Source organism: Acomys russatus, chromosome X (assembly GCF_903995435.1).
Source record: "Acomys russatus chromosome X, mAcoRus1.1, whole genome shotgun sequence".
NCBI lineage: Eukaryota > Metazoa > Chordata > Mammalia > Rodentia > Muridae > Acomys > Acomys russatus.
The window spans coordinates 18365988-18383239 of record NC_067169.1 but is presented as its reverse complement, the minus strand read 5'-3'; the positions used below and the strand labels follow the sequence as shown (position 1 = coordinate 18383239).

The 17252-nt window shown below is 44.9% G+C and overlaps 1 protein-coding gene across 2 annotated transcripts; it reads right to left on the bottom strand.

Moving 5' to 3' along the window:
* Positions 1–692: 692 nt before the first annotated feature.
* On the bottom strand, positions 693–15978 carry Glod5 (glyoxalase domain containing 5). Of its 2 annotated transcripts, none has more exons than XM_051142183.1 (4): positions 15879–15978; positions 13276–13413; positions 3617–3772; positions 693–1001 (listed from the first exon to the last, which is right to left on the bottom strand). In XM_051142183.1, the coding sequence occupies exons 1-4, from the start codon at positions 15903–15905 to the stop codon at positions 876–878; spliced, it is 447 nt and encodes a 148-aa protein (XP_050998140.1). In that variant the 5' UTR covers positions 15906–15978; the 3' UTR covers positions 693–875. The 2 variants fall into 2 exon arrangements, with proteins under 2 accessions (XP_050998140.1, XP_050998141.1); XM_051142184.1 differs by lacking the exon at positions 15879–15978 and adding an exon at positions 15481–15548.
* Positions 15979–17252: the final 1274 nt, after the last annotated feature.

The following is a 17252-nucleotide window of genomic DNA, read 5'->3' as shown; positions in this document are numbered from 1 at the left end:
AGAGAAAGAAAGAAAGGGAAATAAAAAGAGTGGAAGAGAGAGGGGAAGGGAGGGAGGGAGGGAGGGAGAGAAATAGAGGACGGGCGAAGTAGGCTAGTTGACTTTGTTCTATTTTGGGAGCTGAGCCTCAATTAAGATGTAAAGAGAAGGGCCGGGCGGGCGTGGTGGTGCACGCCTGTAATCCCAGCACTCAGGAGACAGAGGCAGGTGGATCTCTGTGAGTTCAAGGCCAGCCTGGTCTACAGAGCGAGTTCCAGGACAGCCAAGGCTATACAGAGAAACCTTGTCTCAAAAAAATAAAGGAAAAAGAAAAGAAAAGAAAAAGATCTAAAGAGAAGCCCAGTGTGGTGGCACACGCCTTTAATCCCAGCACTCCAGAGGAGGCAGAGGCAGGCAGATCATTGTGAGTTTAAGCCCAGCCTGATCTAGAAAGTGAGTCCAGGACATCCAAGGCTACACAGAGAAACCCTGTCTTGAGGGAAAGAAAAAAAAGAAAGAAAGCAAGAAAGAAAAGAAATGGATGGGTTGGAGGAAGAAGAAATCTGTCAAGGTCATTAAATCTCAAAAGGATGACCCCAGAGTTAATCTCTAGAGACCCCAAACTCTAGCCCAGACCTCCCAAGTTCTCCGAGAGCTCATGCCCTAAGTAAGTCCCCAGATAAAGGACTGAGACAAGAATGGTGATTTCATATGGAGAGATGAGTCATTTACTGGAGCAGCTTGAATGGAGGCTATGTAGACATAAAAGTTTGTACTTAAGCCTGTCATAGGTCCCCTGTGTCAGAGTTCCCAGTTCTTGGAGGTCTTTGGGATTTGCAGGAAATGACAGATCAGATGGCATTTTGTGGAGCAAAATGGAAGAGGGCCAGCGTCAATCATGAGGTGATGTAGTTGGACACCTCAATGAGGTTTCTGTCAGGATCTCGGAAGTAGATGGACATAATAGGCCCCTTTGCTCCTGTTCTGGAGACTGGTCCCTCCTCAATGGGGACATCAAAAGCCTGAATGAAATGAACAGGAAAGACAAAAGTCATATGTCACAGATATGTGGGACCAAAACTTAAAATTCCTTAAAAATTCTGTCTTCTTTCTTTCCTTCCCTCATGTTCTAGAGTTTAAACTCCAGGCCTCACACATGCTGCAACCACAGCCAAAATTTCATCCCTAAGTCGTGGCCTAGACTCCCTAGGTTTCTGATCTCATCTACTGTCTCCCTCACTCTACTCAAGATGGACGGCCTAGAGCAGAATATGTAATTGCCTTGAACCTCAATTTCCTCATTTGCAAAGCATGGGCAACATTAGCACTACTGAACAAGAATTTAAAAGCCGGGTGTGGTGGCGCACGCCTTTAATCCCAGCACTCAGGAAGCAGAGGCAGGCGGAGCACTGTGAGTTCGAGGCCAGCCTGGTCTACAAAGCGAGTCCAGGACAGCCAAGGCTACATAGAGAAACCCTGTCTCGAAAAACCAAAAAAAAAGAATTTAAACACGGGGCCTGTGTCAAAGTCTATATCCTTTTTTTTCCCTTAACAGTGCTGGGGATTGAACCCACAGCTTCCTGTTGGCCCCGCAAGTGTTCTACCACTGAGCTATATTCTCAGTCCTGTAATTGTTGGTTTTAGATGCTTTATCTTTATGACAAGAAAAAAATGAGGTTTTCAAACACTTGGTGGAAATCTCATTTCCTCATTATATAAAAAGATATAAAAGAGCTCATATATGATGTTCTTTATGATGATGATGATGATGACGTGTGTGTGTGTGTGTGTGTGTGTGTGTGTGTGTGTGTGTGTAGGTCAGAGGACAACTTTATAAAGTCTGGGTTTGTTTTGTTTTGTTTTGTTTTTTAAGAGACAGGGTTTCTCTGTATAACTGAGTCCTGGCTGTCCTGGACTCACTTTGTAGACCAGGCTGGCCTTTATAAAGTCTGTTTTTGGTTTTTTTTTGGGGGGGGGTGTTTTTTTTTTAATTATTTATTTATTTATTTATTTTGGTTTTTGGTTTTTCAAGACAGTTTTTCTGTGTAGCCTTGGATGTCCTGGACTCACTTTGCAGACCAGGCTGGCCTCGAACTGACAGAGATCTGCCTGCCTCTGCCTCCTGAGTGCTGGGACTAAAGGTGTTTGCTACCACACCAAGCTTCAGATATAAGGTTTTTTCTGGGGGGAGTGGTTTTGGGGTATTTGTGGGTATTGAGACCAGATTTCTCTGTGTAGCCTTGGCTGTCCTGGACTTGCTTTATAGACTAGGCTAGCCTCAAACTGACAGAGATCTGCCTGCCTCTGCCTCCCCCAGTGCTGGGATTGCAGATGTATGCCACCACTAAGGCTAGATATAAGTTTTTATAAGCATAATAGATTTTTATTAGTTCTAGGGGATGAAATCTGGGGCCTTGTGCATGCTGGGCAAGAACTCCCCTACTGAGCTACATACCACCTAATATTTCCCTTTTCCCCTCAGTAGTTAAAGATGACTATTTTTATGTTTCCTACTTTGCATTTTTTTCTTCTCATATTTCTACATAACAAAGCATACTGATCACTGATTGTGTATGTGTGTGTACACATGTTGTTGTTTGGTTTTTGTTTGTTTGCTTGTATTTTGGTTTTTCAAGATAGGGTTTCTCTGTGTAGCCTTGGCTGTCCTAGACTCACTTTGTAGACCAGGCTGCCTCAAATTCACAGTGATCCACCTGCCTCTGCCTCCTGAGTGCTGGCATTTTAATGTCTTTTCTTACTTAGATATTACCATGACAAAAAAATGAGTATGTCAGAACATTAATTACAAATACTCTTTTAATTTTATAAAACTTATTACATTGAAGCTGGGCAGTGGTGGTGCACGCCTTTAGTTCCAGCACTCAGGAGGCAGAGGCAGAGGCAGAGGCAGGCGGATGTCTGTGAATTCGAGGCCAGCCTGGTCTACAAAGCGAGTCCAGGACAGCCAGGGATGCACAGAGAAACCCTGTCTCGAAAAACCAAAAATAAACAAACAAACAAAAAACAGAACAAAAAAACCATTGCATTGAAAGACTTGCAAATAAATAAATCAAGCCAGGAATAGTGGCACATGCCTTTAATCTCAGCACTCAGGAGGCAGAGGTAGGCAGAGCTCTGTGAATTCAAGGCCAGCCTGGTCTACAAAGTGAGTCCAGGATGGCCAAGGCTCCACAGAGAAACCCTGTCTCAAAAAACAAAAAGAAAAAAATTTAAAAATTAAAAAAACAAATCAAACACCCAAATTAGCCAGACCCTATTGTTTTTCTACTTCTAATTCTGTATTGAATTCTGCTTGGTTTTGGTTTTGGTGGCAGATAAGAGTAGAAATATGTTCAATACTGATTAGTGTGTAAATTTTAATGTAAAGTTCCGTGGTTCAGAATGCCCATTGTAACTGTATGGCTGCTCCTTGAGTTGAGTTTCCTTTTAAAATCTGTTTGGTTACATGAAAGTGACATCAGTCAAGGGAACAAGCAGACAGTGGTGCACAGGCAGGGTGTGGATAGGGTGGGATCTGTCATGTCTGAGGTTTGACGAAGACCTATGTCTTTGGGTCGCTCTTCCATCTCCACAGTCTCTGAACTAGTTCTCTTCATAATAACGGCACTGCACTCACCTTGAGGCGCTTGGCCACCTCCTCCAGTGGAGCTTCTGTGATCAGACAAATGTCCAGCGAGCCTGGAACCGGGTGAGCTGCTTTGGGATCAAATTCCTTGCCCACCTCATGTAGATTAAATTTTTGGTCCCCAAAACACAACGCTTTCCGGTCTCCCTGTTTAGAATAGAGAAAACAACATAGAACCAAGCTGCCAAGATGAGTTTGAACCAAAGTCACCATACCTACTTCGACCAAAAGGAGAAAGGGCTACGAGACAATAGCTCTTGCTCCGTCTAGCGGAGTTTTTAAAAACACTAGTTTGTGTGGGCTGTGCATGCCTGTGTGCAATGGAAGAGGCTAAAAGTAGACATCGGGTTCCTCGGGGCTGGAGGTAAACGTGTTTGTGAGATGCCTGGTTTGTTACCTGGGTACCAGGGTCTTCACTCACACTCGTCTGCTCTTCATGATCGCACTTTCAACCTCTAAGCCATCTCTCCAGACCAGCATTCCTTACATTGGGGCCAGGCCAGATGTTGTAATCCTAGCACTCCCAGAGGCCCAGACATGTGGGTCTCTATGAATCCAAGGCCAGCCTCGCCTATGAGTTCCAGGTCACCTAGAACTACATAGTTAAGACCCTGTCTCAAAAAAAAAAAAAAAAATAGACCCTGTCTCAATACTTTTACACTTGTGTGCTATAGCACATGCGCAGAAGGCAGAGGACCCCTTTCAGGATCCCTGCTCTCCTTCCACTGTGTGGGCTCGGGGGATCTAAGTCAGGAAGATACTCAGGCTTGCTGGTGAGTGTCTTTACCACTACCATTTCTTCAGAGACAAGGTCTCATGTGATCCAGGCTGGCTTTGAACTCACTGTAAAGCAGAGACTGGCTTTCAACTCCTACTTGCTTCCAACCCCTATGTTCTGAGATCACAGAAATACACTCTCATGCCCAGCTTCTTTTTTCTTTTTAATATTTTTAAGATGTATTTATTGAATGCATGTGTATATCTGGGTGTATGTATGTGCACATATGTGTGCAGAGCTCACAGAGGCCATTAGAAGGCATCAAATACCTCCTGGAACTGGAGTAACTGGCAGATATATGAGGGTGATGGAGGCACATAAGTTTAATTCCAGCACTCTGGAGACAAAAGCAGGTGGAACTCTATGAGTTCCAGGCCAATCTGGACTACAAAATGAGTTCCAGGACAGTCAGGGCTACACAAAGATACTGTGTCTCCCAAAACAAAACACCCCCCCAAAAAAACCCCAAAGAAACAAAGGTTTTGTTTTGTTTTAAAACCAGCCATGGTGATACACGCTTTTAATCCTAGCACTCAGGAGACAGAGGTAGGTGGATCACTCTGAGTTCAAGTCCAGCCTGGTCTACAGTGAGTCCATAGTCCTGGAGTCACTTTGTTAGACCAAGCTGGCCTCAAACTCACAGAGATCCGCCTGCCTCTGCTGGGATTAAAGGCCTGCGCCACCATGCCTAGCCTGGATCGCTCTCTTAACTGCTGCTGCTGCTGCTGTTGCTGCTGCTGCTGCTCCTCCTCCTCCTCCTCCTCCTCCTTCTCCTCCTCCCTTTTCTTCTTTGCTTTTCTTTTTCTGAGACAGCATCTCACTATGTAGCCCAGGCTAGTCTCAAAGTCAAACTCATAATTTTTCCGCTTTAGGCTCCTAAGTGCTAGTGTTACAAGCCTGCATCTCCATGCTTGTTTCATACATCCACTTTTGGGGGTGGGGTGGGGTGGGGTGGTGGCAGGGCAGTAGTATGTGTTTGTTTCTTGTTAGAATGTCCATATCGACAAATGTTTGAAACCCACCCATGGGCCAGGTGTGGTGCCAACACCTTTGATGCCAGTACTCAGGAGGCAGAGGCAGGTGGATCTCTGGGAGTTTGAGGCCAGCCTGGTGAGTTCCAGGACAGCCTGTGTGGTTATACGGAGAAACCCTGTCTTGGAAAAAAAAAAAACAACAATAAAATCTACCCAAAGCAGAGCCAAATGTTTTCCTTCCTTCCTTCCTTCCTTCCTTCTTCCCTTCCCTTCCCATCTCTCTGTCTTTGTCTCTGTCTCTTTCCTTTCTTTGGGATTATGTTACCTACACTAGCCTGAAACTCTTGGCCTCAAGTGATCTGCCTCAACACACTGCATGTCTTCCCCCACCCTTTTCTTTTTTCTTTTTTCTTATGAGAACAACTCAGATTTCTGTACAGCCAATGGTACCTTCCCAAGCTTTCTAAAAAGGACATCTCAAGTCAGGGCTGGTGACATACTTACAATCCCAGCATTTAGAATGTTGAGTCAGGAGGGTAGAAAGTTTGACTCCACCTTGGGCTCAAAAACAAAAAGGACCAACCAAACAGAAACGCACCTTTTTTTTTTTTTTTTTTTTTTTTTTTACTGTTTTTTAAAATTTTTTTATTCTGTATGCATTGGTGTGGGGGTGTCAGATCACCTAGAACTAGAGGTACAGACAGTTGTGAGCTGCCATGTGGGTGCTAGGAATTGAACCTGGGTCCTTTGGAAGAGCAGACAGGATTCTTTTTTGATTTTTCGAGACAGGGTTTCTCTATGTAGCCCTGGCTGTCCTGGACTCACTTTGTAGACCAGGCTGGCCTCCAACTCACAGCGATCCACCTGCCCATACCTCCCACGTGCTGGGATTACAGGCATGCGCCACCACGCCCAGCCCCAGACAGGATTCTTAATCACTGAGCCATCTCTCCAGCCCCCAAAACCCACTTCTTATGTTTGCCGGCTTTCCTTGCTAAGAGGCAATTGTGTAAATGACACATTAATTGCACTCAGCATCGAGGTAGTTGCTGGTAGGGCTTCTACCAGTCTCCTTGCCCCCACTCAGCTGGCACTTTGTGCCTATTCATTTCCTCCTAAGGACACATTTATCTGACTGCTTGTTCAATTGAGGGAAAAAGACAACTGTCTCATTTAACCCGTGATGCCCCTCCAAACACAGGCTCTAACTGATGCAGCACCAGTATTTCCTCATCGTTGTCATCGTCCTCCTCCTCCTTTTCTTCTTCTTCTTCTTCTTCTTCTTCTTCTTCTTCTTCTTCTTCTTCTTCTTCTTCTTCTTCTTCTTCTTTGTCTTCTACTTCTTCTTCTTTTCAAAACAGGGCTTCTCTGTATTCTGGACTGTCTCTGTAGACCAGACTGGCCTTGAACTCACAGAGATCTGCCTCTGCCTCCCTGAGTCCTGGAATTATAAGGTATGTGCTGCCGCACTTGGCTGCTTCTTTATAATTTTTAGACAACTTGACCCCATATATATTCTTTAGGGTACTAGGGAAGATGCTTATTTTCCATAGATAACCCTTGTCACCTTGCCTGGTTTCCAAGACTGTCAGAAAGAAAGAATTAAGTACATTGCTTATTATCTTCCCCAAATCTGGGGTTGCAGATAAGAAATCTGATGTGTGGGGCTGGAGAATTCGCCCAGCACTTAAGAGCACTTTTTTGCTCTCACAGAAGACCCAGGTTCAGATCCCAGCACCCAATTGGTAGCTCACAACCATCCTAACTCCAGTTCCAGGCGATGGAATGACTTCTGATCTCTGTGGGCAGTGTACACACATGTATGTATACATACTTGCAGGGAAAACACTCATACAAATAAAATAAAAATATTTTTATTTTTATAAAAATATTTAGAAAGGGGTTAGAGAGATGGCTCAGAGGTTAAGAGCACTGGCTGTTCTTCCAAAGGTCCCGAGTTCAATTCTCAGCAACCACATGGTGGCTCACAACCATCTGTAATGCGATCTGGTGCCCTCTTCTGACCTGCTGGCTTACATGCAGGCTGAATGGTGTATAAATAATAAATAAATAAATCTAAAAACATATTTAGAAGGTATGGTGGCACACACCTTTAATGCCTACATTCAGAAAGCAGAAACAAATGGATCTCTGTGAATTTGAGGCCAGTCTTGTCTACATAGTAAGTTCAGTTCCAGGATAGCCAGGACTACATAGTGAGACCAGGTCTCAAGTGCCCCACACCCAGCAAATAAATAAATAAATCATTTTTGATAATTTCTTTAATTTTATTTTATGTGCATTGATGTTTTACCTGCATGTATGTCTGTGGGTGTCAGATCATGGAATTACAGACAGTTGTGAGCTGCCATGTGGGTGCTGGGAATTGAACCCAGGTCCTCTGGAAGAGCAGTCAGTGCTCTTAACTGCTGAGCCATCTCTTCAGCTCAATAAATCATTTAAATAAACAAGATATGATGTTGATTTGTTTCCATCCATTTTATTTTATGTTACATTTTTTTTAAATTTTGTTTGTTTTTCCAAGACAGGATGTCTCTGTGTAGTCTTGACTGTCCTAGATTCACTGTGTAGACCAGGCTGGCCTTGAACTCACAGAGATCTGCCTGTCTCTGCTTCCCCGAGTGCTGGGATTAAAGGTGTGTGCCACCACACCCAGCTACATTTTTTAAAAATTTATTTATTTATTATTTACGCAATATTCTGCCTGCATGTACACCTGCACACCAGAAGAGGGCATCAGATCATATTATAGATGGTTGTGAGCCACCATATAGTTGCTGGGAATTGAACTCAGGTCTCATCAGTGCTCTTAACCTCTGAGCCATCTCTCCAGCCCCCAGCTATAGTTTTATTGTGTGTGTGTGTGCGTGTGCGTGTGCGTGTGCGTGTGCGTGTGCGTGTGCGTGTGCGTGTGTGTGTGTGTGTGTGTGCAGGTATGGTCTGAGCTATCACTCTCCACCTTATTCCCTTAAGACAGTCTCTCATGGAACTTAGAGCTGGGCTGGTGGCCAGCAAGCCGCAGCAGGCCTCCGTCGGGTCTGCATCCACAGGCTCCACAGCTCTAGGATTGGACGCATGTAGACAACTCTGCGGAACTCTTGGAATTCAGGTCCTCGTGTTTACTCAGCTCATGCTCTTACCTGCTGAGCTGTTTCCCCCAGCCCTTTGTTTTTCATCCTATTATTGCTCATACAGCCACGTTTTATTCTTAGACTTAGACTTTTCTTGGCCTTTGATGTTCCAAAAGTTCACTTTAGTATGTCTAAGTTCAGGGAGTGGAGGCTCTTGTTTATCACTGACCCATGCAAAGCCATCTTATTTTATTGGTGTGTTTGTTATCTTTCTCTCTCTCTCCTTTTTTTCCTATTCTCTCTAGTCCTGTCCCCACCTTAGATACCATTGTGATTATTTTTTCTCATTGAAACATTGGTCTGGTCTTTGTTCAAATAGGCTGCCTCTATTTGCTCTTTATGGGATAAAACAGATTTTAATAGTGTATGCCCCAAGCCATGATGTATTTTGTGTGCATCTTCTTGGTTGTAAATGGTCTGTTGTTTTTCTGGGGTATTATAAGTGGCATCATGGTGTAGTTTTATGGGTTTCATTTTCAATCTCTGACTAGGTGTAATCTTTTCAGGACCTGAAGAACATCCAACCTTCTCTTGCATGATGCTTTCTTTTTCTTTCTTTCTTTTTTTTGGTTTTTCAAGACAGGGTTTCTCTGTGTAGCCTTGGCTGTCCTACACTCACTTTGTAGACCAGGCTGGCCTCGAACTCACAGCGATCTGCCTGCTTCTGTCTCCCAAGTGCTGGGACTAAAGGTGTGAGCCACCACGCCCGGCATGATGCTCTTTTTCATATAGTGTCCTCTTTAGATTTATTATTTTTTTTTTTTTACAATCTGCCACTTCACAACCCTTTTCAATTTGTATGCTAATTTTCAGAGATGTTTTACATTCATAGCCAAATTGAGAAAGTACAAAGATTTCCCACATGCCCAGATTCACACAAAGTTCCCCATTATCAACGTCCCGGCACAGTGGGATAAATAAGTTGCGATATGTTTGATATATTGTCCTTTGTTGCTATCACAATTCACTCCTGAGGAGGTGTTGTACATGCATTGGGCTTGGACCACTATGTAATATGTAGCCACCATGACTATCATAATAAGATAATGTTAAGGTCCTGCATTTCCCAAGTGTTCTGTTTATTCCTCACCCTTCAATGGCTGACAACCACCCATCATTTTATTGTGTTTATAAGTTTGTCTTTTCTTCAAAAATTATTGGAATCATGCAATATGCAACTTTTTAAAGACTGGTTTCTTTCACTTAGTGATATACATAAGATCTTTTCCATATTCCTTTCTTTCTTTCTTTCCTTTTTTTTTTTTTTTTTTTTTTTTTTTTGGTTTTTTGAGACAGTGTCTCTCTGTGTAGCCTTGGCTGTCCTGGACTCACTCTGTAAACCAGGCTGGCTTCGAACTCACAGTGATCTGCCTGCCTCTGCCTCCTGAGTGCTGGGATTAAAGGCGTGCGCCACCATGCCTGGCTCCATATTTCTTATAGCTTGATTTTTCCTTTCTCTCTCTCTCTCTCTCTCTCTCTCTCTCTCTCTCTCTCTCTCTCTCTCTCTCTCTCTCTCTCTCCCTCCCTCCCTCCCTCTCACTTCTGTCCCTACAAGAAGTAGCAGAGATATTTTATTTAAAGTAAAAAAAGCAGAGCAGGTAATATACACTGTAAAGAGTGACAGCAGTGGGCTGGAGAGATGGCTCAGCAGTTAAGAGCACACTGTCTGCTCTTCCAGAGGTCCTGAGTTCAATTCCCAGCAATCACATGGTGGCTCACAGCCATCTATAATGTTATCTAATGCCCTCTTCTGTCGGGCAGGCAGAGCACTGTATACATAATAAATCTAAAAAAAAAAAAAATGCTGAACGTGGTGGCACATGCCTTTAATCCCAGCACTTGGGATGCAGAGGCAGACGTATCTCTATGAGTTCAAGGCCAGCCTGGTCTACAAAAGTGAGTCCAGGATAGCCAGGACTGTTACACAGAGAAACCCTGGCTCAAAAAACCTAAAAAATTAAATTAAAAAAAAAAGCGTGACAGGAGACTGCACCAATGAAAGAGTACTCAAGGCCTTGTTTCTCTTTAACACTGTAGCCCATGATCTGGACATACCAAACATTATCTGTTACCTGCTTCAGGCTATCTTCACAAGGCTTTTTTTTTTCCTCTGCATTTACTGCTTTTGATGATATCCCATAGTCTCAAGACAGTGTTCAATCTAGGGAAAGCTCCTTTTTCCTTCCATCTCTTCCTTGGAACCTTCCCTTCTTCTGAGCTTAACTGACTTTTCTCTAGGTCCATGGGGTTTTCTTCTTTGGGAACCACTCCATCTCAATCGCTGTATTTTATGTTCCCAGCCAGGTTAATCATTCTTGTGTTGGAGGGCAGGGGCAGAGGAAGACATCAGATATCTTACTCTATCGCTCCCCACTTTCTTTCTTTAATATATATATATATATATATATATATATATATATATATATATATATATATATATATATATATATATATATATAAACATATATAATGCATGTGTGTGCACACGCACACATGAGCATAGGAATTGCCATGGCACATGTGTGACGTGGGTCCCGGGTGTGCGTGGGGGAACCTGGGGACCTGAGTGAGGTCCTCAGACCTGGCAGCAGGATCCTTTTCTCCACTGAGTCATCTTGCCCGCCCTTAAAGCCTCTGTTTCTTTGTTTATCCTGGCGCTCCTCTTGCATGCTGGATGCTTCCTCTCCCAGTGAGTTCTACCCCCAGCCCCTCACAGCACAAATCTTCCCAGGTCTTTGTGCCTAACGATGCTCTAATGTACACTTACCTCTCATTTTCAATTCAATAGGACCTAGAATTTAGGTTGATCCCCCCCCCCTGCTGCCAGAATCATTTTCAATTAATTACATTTGTTTTTAAAACAATTTCCATTTCACAGTGCATACCAAGCACTGCCCACTGCCACCTCACCTCCCTGCCACCCCTTCAACACCTCCTCCTCTTCACAAATCTCTCTCTCTCTCTCTCTCTCTCTCTCTCTCTCTCTCTCTCTCTTACTTTCAGGACGATTTTGTTTAGTGCCCCACTGAGATAAAGCAGGAGTGTCTCTGTAATCATGGGTTTAGTGCTATCCATTTGGAGCCTGGTGGGCTCAGCGGGGGGGGGGCTGTGCACAATTAAAAACAATGGCCCTTCCCCCCCCCACCAGAGTCTATCAGTAGCCAATGGCTCAGAGGTAGCAGGTAGGGCCCCATGAGCCCCTCCCCCTTCCTTGACTTCCTGTGGATGGTGCCAGTCCAGGTAACCTCGGTTTATGAGTTAATAATTGCAGTTGCTGTTTAGAGTCTAGAGAATGGCATGTCACAGCCCTTCACCCTATCTTCTGGCTCTTACATGCTTCTCAGCCCCTTCTCCACAGTGTTCCTGAGTTTCAGAGCGGGCTAGTGGGCCCGACACCATCACTATTCTCTGCATTCATTGCCTTTCTTTGTAGGGAGAGGCTTCTCTGATTAAGGCTGGGAACTGCTTTTGTTCTGGGAGTAGGGACCACAAGGAGAGATGCTGAGGCAGGACTGGAGGCGGGGCGGGAGTTCTTTCCCAGAATCTTAAGAGTATAGTCCCATTGTTTTCTGGCCTCTGGTGTGACTCAAGAATCCTGACATTTGCATGTTTTTTTTTTTCTTTTGTAGATGAACCACTTTTTAATCTCTTGGCAAACTCTTAAGATCCACTTTTTCAATGTGCTGTTCTACAGTTCCCACAGGGTATATCTGAGTGTTGGTACGCTGGATACACAGTTAACTCTTTGTAGAGAAAGACTGCAAAGTTCTCTTGCACTGCTTTGAGGCCAGGGACCTTGAACTAACTAGGCCTCTTGCTTTATTCCTTCCATTTTCTTTACCCTCTTCCCAAATGTCTCCCTGTTCGCACTTTGATCCCTTTACCTTTTCTTTCATATTTCCTGTGGTTGGGGGCATGGACTTATATCGTGTTTTATCCTTTAAAAAAACCTGTTGGCCAGACTCAGGATTGCAAAGATTTAATACAGTACCTTTCTTTAAAAAAAAAAAAAAGTACCCTCAGAGCTGGGCATGGTGGCTCACACATCTATAATCCCAGCCTGGTCTACAAAGTGACAGCCAGGAGTACACAGAGAAACCCTGTCTTGAAAAACCAAACCAAACCAAACCAAACAAAAACCAACCCCCCCCCAAAAAAAAACATCCCCCTAAAAAAAAGAAAAAGCAAGCAAAACAAAACAAAACAAAAACCAGGTAAACAATAGATCCAATCTCATGTATCCCAGGCTAGTTTCAATCTTGATAAGTAGTGGAGGATGTTCTTGGACTTTTCATTCTCCTGTGTCCATCTCTCCACTTAGGAGTGCTGCTTGCATCCTTGGTTGATGAGGTACTGGGGACTGAACCATAGGCTTTGTGTGTAGAAGGCGTCCTACTGCCTGAGCTATACCCTCTGCCATAAAATGCTATATCAGACTTGAATGGAGGAACCTGGGGAGCTGGTCCAGTTAGTAAAATGCGGGCCACACAAATATGAGGGCCTGAGTCCAGATTGCCAGCACCTATGTAAAAAAGGCAGGTGTGGCAGTACACTCATAATCCCAGTGCTAGGGAGACTGAACCGGGAGTCTCTCTGGGGCTTGCTACCCACTCATTCTAGCTGAATCAGCCTTCTGGCCCCCTCCTGCATATGCATGGACACACACACACACACACACACACACACACACACACACACACACACACTTTAATGTACTTGAAGCCTTGAATATAGAGACACGATTACCTTGAAAGTAGTGACCCGCATGCCTAGGATCTTGGAATAGAACATAATCGTGTCATCGATGTTCTTTACAGTCATCACGACGTGGTCAAGTCTATGGATAAGACACTGGGAAGGGATGTCGCTGCTCTTCCTCCAGAGCTGGAATGCAAAAACACAAAACCAGACAGCTACGCAACTCAGAAAAGGCCAACTTGCTCCCCGACGCAAGTTACCCTCTTCTCCTTGACCATCATCTACCCAGTCACTGTGATCCTCTTTACCCCCATTGCAAGCAAAGTCTTGCAAGCAAATCTCTGTAAAGGCCATTGCGCCTGCATGGATTCCTACCAGAGGCCACATAACACACGGCAAAGAAGACTAGCAAAGTAGCACCCACATGATGGCTCGCAACTGTATGTAACTGCAGTGGCAAGGTGTAATCCAACACCCTTTTCTGGCTTCCATAATCACTGCACACATGTGGTACATATGTATACATGCAGGTAAAACACTCATACACAGAACATAAACAATTTTTTTTTGTTTTGTTTTTCTTTTTTTTTTTTTTTTTTTTTGGTTTTTCGAGACAGGGTTTCTCTATGTAGCCTTGGCCATCCTGGACTCACTTTGTAGACCAGGCTGGCCTCGAACTCACAGCGATCCGCCTGCCTCTGCCTCCCGAGTGCTGGGATTAAAGGCGTGCGCCACCACACCCGGCTTGTTTTGTTTTTCAAGACAGGGTTTCTCTGTGTAGCTCTAGCTGTCCTGGAACTCACTTTGTAGACTAGGCTGGCCTTGAACTCATAGAGATCCACCTGCCTGTCTCCCAACTGCTGGGTTTAGAGGTGTGAGCCACTACTGCCTGGCCAAAAATTAATTTCCTTAAAGGAAAAGTATCTGAGCCCGTGAGCTATTCAGATCCCTAGTTGGGAAAGAAACTTTCTCAAAACCCAAAACCAACCAGCTAAACAAAGAAGTAAGTAACTGACATTTAGACTGCACTGGAGGCTTAAAGCTGTATGTTCTGCTTTATTCTCTCCATCCTCTTTGGGGCTGGAGATGGCTCAGAGGTTGTGACTGCTTACTGTCTTCACAAAGGACTAGAATTTGATTCCTAGAACTCATGCTAGGCAGCTTACAAAGGCATGTAACCCCAAACTCCAGGGGATTTGGTGCCCTCTTCTGGCGTCCATTGGCACCTGTACTAACATGCACATGAATAAAAGTAAATCCAAAACAGTCCTATTTAACCTTTTAATATTTGTAGAATCTGTATGAGCGCCCTGTTTTGTTCCTAATATCATTACTTTATTTTTTCTTCTAATTGCTACCATGTAACAGAAATTCTAGTATTTTCTGAATTTGTTTGAAGAACCAACCTTGAACATAGCCAATCTTTATTGTATGTTTGCTTTCTATTCCTGTCTCTGCTCTTTTTTGTTTTGGTTTGTTTTGCTTTGGTTTTTTATTGAGACAGAGTTTCTCTGTGTAACAGCCCTGGCTGTCCTGGAACTTTATATGCCAGGCTGGCCTCAAATTTACAGAGATCCGCCTGCCTGTGCCTCCCAAATGCTGGGATTAAACGTGTGCGCCACCACTTACCGGCCTGTCTCTGCTCTAATCTTTTCCTCCTTTTATTTTTTTATGGTTTAAAAAAAAGCTGTTCTGTAGTGGGTGTGGTGAGTTTGAGGCAGTCTGATCTACAAAGTGACTCCAGGACAGCCAAGGCTATCACACACACACACACACACACACACACACACACACACACACACACACACACACGGGGGGGGGGGGGGGGGGGGGGGGGGGGAGAATGTGAGAGGGAGAGGGAAAGAACGAAAAGAAAAAAGAAAAAAGAAAAGAAAGAAGCCAGGCGGTGGTGGCGCACGCCTTTAATCCCAGCACTTGGAGGCCGAGGCAGGTGGATCGCTGTGAGTTCAAGGCCAGCCTGGTCTACAAAGAGAGTCCAGGACAGTCAAGGCTACAGAGAGAGACCCTATCTGGAAAAACAAAAACAAAAACAAAACAAAAAGAAAGAAAGAAAAAGAAAAGAAAAGCTGTTTGTTTCCCAGCATCTTGCTATAGGAGCTTTGGTCACTTTCCGTTTTTCTACTTTTCCAACCTACGCATTTCTATCTGCAGGTCCCCCCATGTAGTGCCTTAGTGGCATCTCCAATGCTGGTGCTCCAGAAAGGAAGGTCACCCATTACGCTTAGTAGTCACCATGGCCTCCCTCCTTTGGGCTGCTCCAGAGTCCTCTTTATGGTTCCCTTCCGGCTTTCAGGGCCTCTGCATCTTCTGACAAGCTTCTAGGTAATTGTTTCCTAGCCCTTCCTCACACAGCTCTGTTATAACAGGCTCAGAAGCCACCAGAAGAAAGCAGCCAATGCTTAGCCTAGGCCCCCCCAAGCCCACCACATAGGACTGGCTTCAACAGGCCTAAGCAGGGCCTCTGTTGCCCTCTGGTTATTTTTGAGAAAGGAGGCCCAGCAAAAGGGGTGAGGAGATGGTAAAGCTGCAGGGTGCTCCTGATAAGGAAAGCAAGTCAGCGGACCCATGTTGGGTACCCCCCAGCCCAGCCAACACCCGTGCTCCAACGCCTCCAAAGCCCCCAAACTCACCTGACTTTTGGACGTTGGCTCCCACATCCTGACTGGTAGGTTAGGGCTGAGGCTGGCTCTGTGCCTGGAGACCAAGGAGCAGAATGGGAGGTGCTGGCTCAGGACATTTGGGTGGGGACAGAAGCAGGAGGTGCAAAGCTCAAGACTTGAACGTAAAGCCAGGGTGTAGCTCAGCAGCAGAACAGTGTTTAAAGAGTCTTCCATTACACAGAGAAACGCTGTCTCGAAAAATAAAAGAAAGGACCCTGGGTTCTACTCCCTAGCACTGCAAAACCAAACCAGACCCTGACGGCCTTGGAAGGAAAAGCACATTTCTTTTGAGGAGATGAGGGTCTTGATACATTGTTCAGACTCTGTCACCTGCCAGACATACCAAGTCTCACTAAGCATTTATTATTTTTTTTAAGATTTATTTATTACTTATACAGTATTTGAGCCAGCATGCTAGAAGAGGGCACCAGACTTCATTATAGATGGTTGTGAGCCATCATGTGGTTGTGGTTGCTGGGAATTGAACTCAGGACCTCGGGAAGAACAGCTAGTGCTCTTAACCTCTGAGCCATCTCTCCAGCCCCTAAGCATTTATTCTTTTGCTTTTTTGTTTTCTTTTGTTTGGTTGGGGTTTTTTTTTTCCCCCTCTGAGACAGGGTTTCTTTGTGTAATAGCTCTGACTGTCCTGGAACTCACTTTGTAGACCAGACTGGCCTCGAACTCCCAAAGATGCGCCTGCCTCTGCCTCCCGAGTGAGTGCTGGGATGAAAGGCATGCGCCACACTGGGCTAAGCATTCATTCAAAACAGCACAGAAAAATCCACCATCCATGTATTGAGAGAGCTCGGACCTTCCTTGTAGCCTATGACTGTTGGAGGACCCTGCTGTTTGCGGCTGTGGCCCTCCATGTCTGGACAGCCTTTCTGAGCTCAGCACTAGATGGAGGCCTCCCTCTCCCCAGCAGGGCCTCCTGCCCTCTGCCTGGCCTCATCTGGAGAGTGTCTTCAGGCATACACGCCTCTAACCATATCTGGTATATGACCTTTGGCACAGTTCCCTCCTAGCTCTCCCCTCCCTGCGCCTATAGGATAGTTAGGTACTGTGCTCCCTTTCATGTGGTAGGACTGTGCTGCCAGAGGCAAATAAAGTATGCCTGGAATCTCTAGCCTTAATTAGCTTTGGATACCTATCCTGGGAGCCCCCCACCCACTCCCCAAGGACTACATAGCCTTTGTTTACCCCGAATAAATTGATCTTGCTGAAGTGGCTCCTGGAGGTCGTTTCTGTCATTTGCTGGCCTTCCAAATCCCCAGTTGGTCGCCTCTGCTCTCTTGTTCCTGAGGACTGGTGATGAGCACCCCAGAAACGAGGGAGAGCCACACA